This window comes from Neltuma alba, unplaced genomic scaffold, assembly GCF_004799145.2.
Source record: "Neltuma alba isolate B1F8T4 unplaced genomic scaffold, ASM479914v2 tig00011243_pilon, whole genome shotgun sequence".
Taxonomy (NCBI): Eukaryota; Viridiplantae; Streptophyta; class Magnoliopsida; order Fabales; family Fabaceae; genus Neltuma; species Neltuma alba.
Window position 1 is genome coordinate 326,115 of NW_021635961.1, and position 10,714 is coordinate 336,828.

Consider the following 10,714-nt stretch of genomic DNA (forward strand, 5'->3'; position numbering starts at 1 on the left):
AAACAATTAAGCATGGGAGGGACAATATAGTAATTTAAGAACGGCCATGTCGGTAATTTGAGCTGGGCTATACTGAGGAAGAGGACGAGTTTGATCTGAAACGCGTCTGCTGCTTGAGAAAATCCTCCGATTTTTTCTCTCTTTATAATACTATTCATTATTAATTATTAATCCCCCACCGCCTATAATTCTATAAATTAATTCTCCAACAAATAATCACCATAAATATATATAACTCTAAATATTAAATGAATAAAATAAAAAGCTTGAGCCTGCAGATTTCACAAGTAAAACAGAGGAAACCAGTTTCAACTACAGAAAAAACAGAGCTTCTCGTCTCACTCTCTGCTCTGTTCCTCCCTCTATTTCTATATATTCCATGAAGACACGCGTTTTCTGGAAAATTTTGGTTGCTCTTCTCCTCTTCTCATTTTGAAAGCCATGGCCAACATCACATCCATGTTCTCTGCTTCTTCCTCCTCCATCATTGCCATATTCCTGCTTCTCACCCTTCCTGGTTCGTTATCTACTTCCTCCCATTCCTCCATCAAGATTTTCCTCCTAAATTCCATGTACTTCATATTTTCTCTCTGATACAACTTCCAGCTGCAATGTGTTTTCTCAGCAATTCGCTTTGAATTTCTCTTTCTCATTTTGTGAATTGCTTCCTAGAACGATCTTCATCTTCTTCTTTTGTTATGGAAATCCAATTCTATGCCAAATAATCTACATGTCATCTTCATTTATGCATAGTTTTCCCCTCAATCTTCATTCTCAATCTTCATTAGCTTCATTTGAAAGTAACTCACTTCATTAGACATTTCGAAGACTAACTTACATCTATCTTATGACGTGTCTCACTCTGTTCTCACAGTTAATTTAGATTTCCACTGGTTGCAGTTTTTTAGTAATTGTTTATTATGAAATCCTTATTGAAACTGCTGTAAGACGTTTCTCATTATTCTGAATCTGCTTTGTACTCTGTTTTTCCAGATATTTGTCTGCAAATTCGAGGCTCAGAGTTTGGAATAAACTACGGCCAAATAGCCAACAATCTCCCATCTCCTTCTCGCGTGGCTGGTCTCTTAAAGTCCCTCAACGTCAGTAGAATCAAACTCTACGATGCCGATCCAAACGTTCTGGTTGCCTTCTCCAATTCCGATGTCGAATTCGTCATTGGACTAGGAAACGGGGATCTGGAGAACATGAAAGACGTATCACAAGCACAATCCTGGATTCAACAAAATGTGCAACCATACCTCTCACAGACCAAAATCACCACCATTGTCGTTGGAAACGAGGTTTTCACCAACAACGACACACAACTAAACCAAAACCTCGCCCCCGCAATGCAAACAGTGTACCATGCCCTTGTCAATCTTGGGTTGGATCAAAAAGTTGCTGTCACCAGTGCTCATTCTTTCAATATTTTATCCAATTCTTACCCTCCTTCCTCTGGAGCTTTTAGAGCAGATTTGATTCCATATATCCAGCCCCTTTTGAGTTTTCATGCTCAAGTGAAATCCCCTTTTCTGATTAACACATATCCATTTTTTGCGTACAAGGGAAGCCCCAATGAGATTTCATTAGACTACGTATTGTTTCAGCCAAACGCAGGAATGGTTGATCCAAAGACGAATCTTCACTACGATAACATGCTTTATGCTCAGATTGATGCTGTGTACGCAGCCATCAAAGCATTGGGTCACAGTGACATTGAGGTTAAGATTTCTGAGACAGGTTGGCCTTCTAAGGGTGATCCTGATGAAGTAGGGGCTTCACTTGAAAATGCAATGTTGTACAACGGGAATTTGTTGAAGAGGATGGAGATGAGACAAGGGACTCCAGCGAAACCTTCGGTTCCTATTGATATCTATGTGTTTGCACTTTTCAACGAAAACATGAAACCTGGTCCTACTTCCGAGAGAAACTACGGTCTCTATTATCCTGATGGTACTCCTGTTTATGATGCTGGATTACAAGGTCGTTTACCAGAGATGGTAGTTCAATCTGTATCCAAGTCCAACGTAAGTGGACATACATTGAAATCAAAGACATTAAATCTATTATTCTCTATATTTTTTTCATTTCTCAGGTTTTCTGGTTTTCTGTGTTGTTCTGCAGGGCTTGTTCGTGGGCTTTCTTGTCTATGTCATTACATGTTTAGTTTTTGTTTTTGAGATTTCAAGGTCTTGATCACAAGTAGGAAGAGATCAAGGTAAACAGAGGATTCATTTTGCAAGAGGAAGCCATATAAGGTCAGTAAACTTGATCCTCCATTCCTGCATTTGTTCCGGGGAAAAAAATTTTACTTTTTGCATATCATAAATAGGAGAAACAAATGAAATTTTCGGGAATGAATAATAATATCAAATGAGCTAATGATCATGCAAAACAGAAATAAGGAATGGAAAGTGTATAGGAGAAAAGTAGAGTATAAGAAGCAAAAGGGAAAGCGTTTTTCCTGCCACTATATATATTCAATTTTCCATGAGTTCATCGTGAAATCAAATGATGGGAAAGTTTTTGGAACCATGGTGTGCAAAGGTTGTGCTTATTGCTCAATGGTATCTAATAAAGCAAAAACTGTCAAATGCTGTCCATTTCATGCTTGCACTAAGTGGACGTTTTATATATATATATATATATATATATATAAAAGCAAAATTTGGTAATGGGTCTCCATCTTCCTCATCATCCCACATGTAATAAGGCATGCCAGTGAATAAATCCCCCTTGTCTTAAGCAGTACAAAAGTCCAAAAGAGTATTGCATCAGATGAGAAATATGTCGTCAGGATCTCTTTGCCAGATCTTCAGGGTTTCAAAACCTCACAGTGTTTTGTCTCTCCTTCTCAACCTTATCTTCAGCCTCCTTCTCTGTTTGTCATACATCCCCGTGATCATCGTACCAGTTAACAGCAATCTTATGAACTAAAGGGACAACCTAAGATTATAAATGAGATCGACCTTGCGACCTCCCAGTTACAGGGAAGTTTCCTGTGACTAGGCTACAGTGCATTGATGACTCCTTTTCACATTACATCGCTAATTCCCCATACCATTTCACAGCCACGTATATCAAGCTGCTACGAGTATCTTCTCTGCTACTCTCTTTGGTTAATTTGTCTTTTTGAATTTCACGGCCACATATATCACGAGGAATTTGTGCAACCTCGTAGTCCTACTTGTGAGCATCTGAATGTAGAAGGAAACATCTTGGTATGAAGGAACATGGTTTTGGAAATCCAGAACATGAACCTGATTAAAAAAATCAGGGGGGAGAAATTCAAAAAGATGACACACGAGAGTCACAAAACTCTGTGACCTCATCATGGCCCCACCTAGGATAAGGTTGACGAAAGAATACATTCATCCACTTGATCATTTTTTTTTTTTTTAAGGTCAAATAGTGTCCCTTTAGTTGCCAACTAGTTAGCTGCTTCATGCCTTCACACGCCTTTTGGTGCATTAAAAGATCAGTCCCTTTATTCCTTTCCCGTGATCTCTCACCCTATTTTGCACATACAAACTCCAAAACAACTGCATGCTTTTTTAGACCTTTCAAAACCAGTCAATGGTGTAATGTTAAATCATAAATAAATAGAATTTTATTGCAAAATATTTGTGTCAATATGATGATATAGATGTTTAAGGAAAAAATCCACTTGATATGTGAGCTTATTTTAATACTACTTGTGCTGCAATTTGCTGAGTACCTGATCAAATTAAATGATAAAGAAAGAAAGAAAGCAACTTAAACCTACTGCATATATACACACACGCATGATGCAAGTGTGTGTGTAAGGTGCATGTGGGATCTGGGTGGCCAGTTTTGACAAAGGATTTAACGATTTAAAGAGATATTCCTGTTATGAAGAAAGGCTACTATTGATAAGGAAGGTGGGGGGCTATTGTCAATCAATGAGGCTAATTATTATTTTGTGGGAATATCTTGCTTTATTTTATTTTTTTATTATATATGTTGCTGAATTAAATTCATTTGGATGGATTTTCTTTATTTATTTATTTATTTATTTTGCAGGTAGACCAAAAGCAACACAACTTTTTTTCTTGGTTGGCATAGATGCTTCGCTTGCAAGTTGACAGCTTCGCCACCATAACCAAATAATTGCCTCGTCTTCCTTCATTCTTGTCATTCGCAGATCCCATAGCTCAACGCCTCAACCCCTCACTATTATTCTTACGCTTTAATTATCATATTTAATAACATGAGAAAGCCAAGAAAGATGGGGATATTTTAGTAATTAGTGGTAGTGATGTGATTCTTTTATAGAAAGTCAGTAATAGTTTTATAGATCATATATATCCTCTTCTTTCCTTTTTTGCCCTCTTTTTTTTTTTGTTCCTTTCTAGTTTCTCACAGATAGTTAGAAATTAAACATTATTACCGTTAGTTGATTGTAACATTGATTTGGTAGTGTTTTCGTGTGGAGGTGGAAAGAATTTGTTGGCTTTTCAAATGTGATGTGATTGAGATACTTGTTGTGTGCATTTTGTAAAGAGTGATTATTCTGTTGAGTTATTAGTCTTTAATCATTTGAAACAATGCCGCGTGCAAACTTATACTATATTGGAAAATTGAATGGTCATCAACATATGATTAAAGAGATAATATGTAATTACGTACATAAAATTGATTTATTAACATCCACAATGAAGCCAACTTCTATATAACGTCATTTTTATAAATGAGAGAAGTGATAAAAAAAAAAAAAACTAGTCGTGCAAGCAACGATGACAGGGGACAAGGACCTTTTTTGTCTTATCATTATTCATCACGCGATAATAGTAAGCCATAATAATCATCAAAATTAACACGCAAACATGTCTTTTGTTTCCTTCCTTATTTGAGTGGTTTTATCAAGATCGAAGAGCATTGTGTTCATACATGCTAGAATATAGTGTACTAACATTAAAAAAAAAAAAAAGAGGATGTACTGTAGTTAGGTGACGAAATAAACACGTCAAAATTAATTTTGAGATATTCTACATATAATGAATAAATTAATCCTCTCCATAATGAAGGTGGCCTGCATCTACCAACAAAGATTTTTTTTTTTTCCCTTTCACATGGCTGTTGGCTTGATTACATCTTGCTTTCCACGTAAAAAATGGTCCCAAAAAAACAAGCCATCTATCTCACTTTCCCTCGTTCAATGATGATTATTGCATTATTTATGTGCTTCTATTAAAAAAAAAATATAAAATGCACTTTCTTGTTTATACTTCATTTAACGTCTAAAAGGTTGGATTCGATGTTTTTAATACTATGTCTTTTGTAAAGTTTCCTTTAAAAAAAAAAAAAAAAGGTCGAATTCATGGTTATGCTTCTGGTATTCATATTTGCATCAAACTTCGATGTGCTGGTCAAAAAAATTAAACTTGGATGCGACCCCATGCTCTTTAGTGAATCTCATATTAGCCACACCAACACAAAACACATAGCAAACAACAAGTATATAATATGGTCAAATGGAGGGTGAGCATAAAGACTAAAGAGGAGTGGCTTGGAGATGAAGATAAGTCTAATAATTTGAGAGATGTATTGCACGCAAAGTAGTGGAATCTTCATATAATTGCACGCAGAATTAAACAGAAAGCATCAACGGCTTTTGGACTTATGGCTCTTTTTATTTTCACCCATCGATCTTTCTATCTGGGAATATATTGACTACGGATATATGTTATGTGATTTGCAGTCACATGCTCCCTCGTATCCTTCTAAGGTACTAGGGGAGGAGTTTTGTAATTTTTTTTTCATAAGGTATCATATTGACTATTTATTACAATTTTTTCCTTTATCCGTATTCGATGTTAATGCATAATCAGTTTTTTCCTTTTTAATGTTAATGCAGGAAGGTAAGAAACATTTTTAATGATGTATTTTGTATGGGCAAATAAGGAAACTCATTTAGTTTTTAGATAAGGTTAATGGGTTTTAAGGTTTCTTTTTTATTCTAATAAAAATATTAAAAAGTTATCAGTAAACAGAATAATTTAATTTATGATGAGATTTCATGTATTATTTATCAGTTGAATTTCGAGATCAAGAAGAAAAAAGTTCATATACATGGGAGAAAAATACAAATGGGGAAAAAAGAGTTTGAATCTTTTGACCCCAAAAAAAAAAAAGTTTGAACCAACACATCAAAACTCAAAAATCTCATTATAAGTTTACATCTTCTTTCACATTTATTTATATATTCTTTAAGCCCAAATATTAGGGTGTTTGGATAGAAACCAAGTCATAATTTTAAAAGTACTTTTATAGTATACGAAGTAAATATGTGAAAAGATTTGTCTTGTTTTACAAAAAAATACTTTTTAAAAACACTTCTATATGTACCCAAACACCCCCATATCTTATAAACTTTTTCTCACACCTCACATTTCAACAATACATGTATAAATACCGATTAATCATCCCTCTTCATATTTATCCTCTTTTTTCTTTTTAACCTTCATCTCTGATATTGTATATAGTCAGTTTGTTTAAATAAATTTCTAGTTGTCATTGTACATAGTAAGCTTCGTATGATGATATTTCGTTAATGAATAAAATTGTGCTTTGAAGCTGAGAGTGTTGAGCAGCTTATTAGAAAGTCTCTTAAGTTTATGTACCAAATAAATAAATCATTTATCTTCATTTCCACTTTCCAATCAAAATAAAACCAACGTCTTAAATATAAAATATACAGCCCAGTGCTACCTATTCTCAAAGGATCTACCATGCACAAAAGAGCCCCCCTAGCTGCTATTATTGAAGACATGTACTCTCTTAATTCAATGCCATATCTCTCATTTGAAAGTCAAATCAGCAATAGACAAAGAAGAAAACAACACCACTTGCAGTGCTGGCCCATGCAGGGACTAGGGAATAACGATACATAAACATAAACCAGTATTTATTATTCATATCTGCATATCCGCTTTAGCATAATATTTACATGAAGCTTATTACACAAAAGTATGGAAAATTATTACACCCTCAAACGTTTATAGTCAAGGAAATTCATGAATCAAAGAATTGAAGGTAACACCAAAAACAAATAAATCCTTGAAATGAATATCGCCACAGCTTCTCAATCATATGACACGAGGAAAGGAATAACCATAGACATGAAGGCGTCATATGAAAGTGTCGCTGAACCAGTATAACGCGTATCCTTCTCCTTAAATTTGTCAGTCAGGCCCTGAAAATTTCAACACGTTAGCTTATAACTAAAAGCATATTTATATAAGAGAAATAACACTAGTTCTAGCAATGTGAACTCATTGACCAGTAACCCAACTAGTGAAACCCTACAATATCTAGTCCTCCAGAGTGTTCTTCCCCATGAGATTCATGATTATAACAGTTCTGACGTGTAATTTTGAACTTCATGAAAATCTATAATTCATTAATTTGTGGATGCATGAGCAACCATGCTTTTCTAGACTTAAAGCTATAACACCTTCCTTCTTGTTTAGTTCTTGTTATGTAAGCCACTAAATTTCTCCCCTTTTCTGGTGTTTTTTTTTTGGGGGGGGGGGGGGGGGGAATGGATTGAGGGGAAGGAGGAAACTTAAAAACAACTGAATTGAAAAAGCCATTGCCCAGAAATATTCCAGCCAGATTTGAAAAACAGAAGCAAAATATGCCTATTACAACGGCTAGAGCAGAATATAGAACAGAAAGAACAAACAGAAGCAGAGGGCATATCCAGAACTTGGAGAGCTTTAAATTTCACCTTGATAATCATCCCGCACCTGCACATGCAGTAATAAAACACCAGACATACAACGATATATAAGATCTCCCGAAGGAAATAAGAGCAAAGACAAAATCACTTCAAAGATCCATGGGCCTTACTCAACAAAACTGTCGAATCCAAGTTCAACTCTTCCACCACTTCCACTACCGTATTTGGAAAGCAGGAGTTGAAGAACTGAAGCTGGTACTGCATAGCCAATACCATATAGTGCATCTCTTAGTTCTAATGGGTCAATTTTCCCACTCCGATCTCTATCATATCTCTCAAATATGGCCTGCCAATGTAGCAAAACAAGATCAGAGGCATTAACAGGAATCTATGCAGTGAAGTTCTGATGTAAAACACAAACTTCAAACTTTGCGTTAAAATTCTCCAAAGCTCAAGGCATGCAGAAAACCATGCCAATTCGCAGTAGTTAAGGTAAAGATGATTGAAACTAGTCACACAATACAGATGAAATAGTATAATCTACAATTCTACATGTACTTCATACAGGATGAGGATACCAAGTTCCAGAAGATCATTTTAGCTGATGCATTTAAGTGTCTTCCCTAAGATGCAAGAGAATGAAGCTCAGGATTGGAGATATTCGCGACGTTGTTTCATTCTAAATAAAATTTTACACAAGTTGAAAGCAAAGCAGACAACTTTCAATAAGCTTAGGCATGGATGGCTGGATGCTCTTAGATGAAGGCTGGTCAAAGCATAAGGAGAAAGGCGAATGCAGATTGTATACTTTATACTGAGATTCACAAATATTTATTTAGTCCATGTCTATACACCACCAAAACAACAAGAACAGCAGTTAACAAAGAAGATAAGGTAACAACACAAGAACATAATTATTTATCTCAAGCAAGTAGTTGAACAATTAAAATGAAACTCACTCGCCAATCACCAAGGCAACTCCAGAGAGCTGCAAATTCTTTGGGCCCTGTAACAGCAAAAGCAGCTGGCATCAACATATCGAATAACTCCTCAATAAAAGTCAAAGATTCTAATTCACAATAAAGGAAAACCAGAGCAGCCTGACAACGGATAAAGACAGGAAAGGAAAAGACCTTTTCAAGCAACACCATGATTACATGCGGAAAAAACTAGATTCAATATCAACCTGAATACCCTAAACCCCCTAAATCAGATATTCTAGTCTCCTAATCTACTTATTTCAAGTAAAATTTAATCGGCAAGAGAGGGAAGGAAAAGGACTGCGCAGAACTTACCAATTCCGAGAGGGTCATTAGGATTCTTGAAAAGGAACATAAGAAAACGAATAGTCCGAAGATCAAATTTCTGAAACCCAGAAGATAGAGCTTGCTGCAACTCTCTCTCTTCAATAAACCCACTTCGATCCCTATCGACCGCCTGAAAGCTCCTTATTACATCAGGGTGCGTCCCTGGAGGAAAACTAGGATACCCGGACGACGACGAAACTTGTCCATAACCGCTCCCCTGATAGTAGTTCGCATAAGTAGTGTTGGCCGAACCTTGTCCATAACTACTGCCATAGGGATAATTTGAAGGGGCAGATGAACTTTGCTGGTAACCACCCCCATGTTGATGATAACTTGGAGAAGCTGTGGTCTGTCCGTGACCTTGTGCGGGGTAGTAACTAGGACGCACCTCGCTAGTCGTAGGAGCATTATTATAAGAGGGCTCCTCAGGAAGGGATGGAGCGGATGGAGCATAGGATTGAGAACTGTATCTGCCGTAGGAAGACATCGGAGGAATTTAATTTCCGTTCCCGAAAGAAACACAGATATCTGTGGCGGTTCTGGGATCTTGACCTCGAAGGAGTTTGCTAAATTACGAACGCAATCACGAATAAGAGAGGGAGTTTGGTCGGTGGTCAACAATCAATAGCGGCGGGAGGATATGCAATGATGACGCCCTGGGAAAGTTCGAGGCTTTAGCATGGAAAGCGTTGGAATCACAACTCGATCCCCTTCTCTACAGTATACACTAGGGAAAATTAAATTCAGGTCTCACTTATGACCTCAACAGTGGCTGTTGACAACCCGAGAAGAAGTAGTTGACAACATTGGCAGTGTTCCTGACAACTCACTCTGTAAGATACTAGGGGCATTGCCGAGGTTGTTAACCACCTCTCCTCGGGTTGTCAACAGCCCCTATTGAGGTTGTAAATGAATTACATTGGGTTCAAATTGATGGGGACAAATAGGTAATTTCACAATTACAATTAATTACACACAGGTCCCTGGAGATTTAGGAATCATTTCGGGATTTTTAGAGATTTTTTGAAATTAATTATCTTCTATGGGATCTGAGTGTAATTTTCCCTATACACTATTATATTAACACTATTATTATTATTACTTATCCTTGATATAATCAAGTTCGGAAGAATTACAAAAATTAAATAAATTATTTTAAAATATTATATATATTGTTTTTTAAATAATTTTTTAAATTTATAAACTGATATATAATCTAATAATATTTATAAATATTTTTAAAAAATATGTAATATATATACTTTAATTAAATAATTTTTTAGTTTTATTAATTTTTTTCAAATTAGTAGCGATGGGTGACGTTGTCTCTAGATTCAACGCGTCGAGATGTTAGATAAACTGATAAGCACAATAATGGATCTGTACAATCCAGGTGTCTTCAGCCCCCACAGAAAATTTTGATGCGGCTGCCGGAAAAAAATAAATAAATAAAAAGCAGAGAATGAATGACGGTAAATGAAATGCACAATAGCCTGGGAAGTTATAAACGCCATTAGCATTCATTTTTCAGTATTTAAGAGATATTTAGATGGAAACAAATCATAATTTTAAAAATAATTTTATAATATATGAAATAAGTATGTAAAAAAAAATTTATCTCGATTTACATAAAATTACTTTTTAAAAATGCCTTTTAGGTTAGTTAAACACTTAAACACCCCATGAAAATTGGAATGGCTTT

General features: G+C 35.7%; 2 protein-coding genes across 3 annotated transcripts; one reads left to right on the forward strand and one right to left on the reverse strand.

The window, feature by feature from the left end:
- Positions 1-321: 321 nt before the first annotated feature.
- On the forward strand, positions 322-4,176 carry LOC114762847 (glucan endo-1,3-beta-glucosidase 14). Of its 2 annotated transcripts, none has more exons than XM_028952436.1 (4): positions 322-517; positions 994-2,027; positions 2,125-2,258; positions 4,045-4,176. In XM_028952436.1, the coding sequence occupies exons 1-3, from the start codon at positions 442-444 to the stop codon at positions 2,194-2,196; spliced, it is 1,182 nt and encodes a 393-aa protein (XP_028808269.1). In that variant the 5' UTR covers positions 322-441; the 3' UTR covers positions 2,197-2,258; positions 4,045-4,176. The 2 variants fall into 2 exon arrangements, with proteins under 2 accessions (XP_028808269.1, XP_028808271.1); XM_028952438.1 differs by having other exon boundaries at positions 4,087-4,171.
- Positions 4,177-6,907: 2,731 nt separating this feature from the next.
- LOC114762794 (probable calcium-binding protein CML48) lies at positions 6,908-9,658 on the reverse strand. Its single transcript, XM_028952372.1, has 5 exons — positions 9,001-9,658; positions 8,665-8,711; positions 7,876-8,051; positions 7,754-7,772; positions 6,908-7,216 (listed from the first exon to the last, which is right to left on the reverse strand). The coding sequence occupies exons 1-5, from the start codon at positions 9,497-9,499 to the stop codon at positions 7,106-7,108; spliced, it is 852 nt and encodes a 283-aa protein (XP_028808205.1). The 5' UTR covers positions 9,500-9,658; the 3' UTR covers positions 6,908-7,105.
- Positions 9,659-10,714: the final 1,056 nt, after the last annotated feature.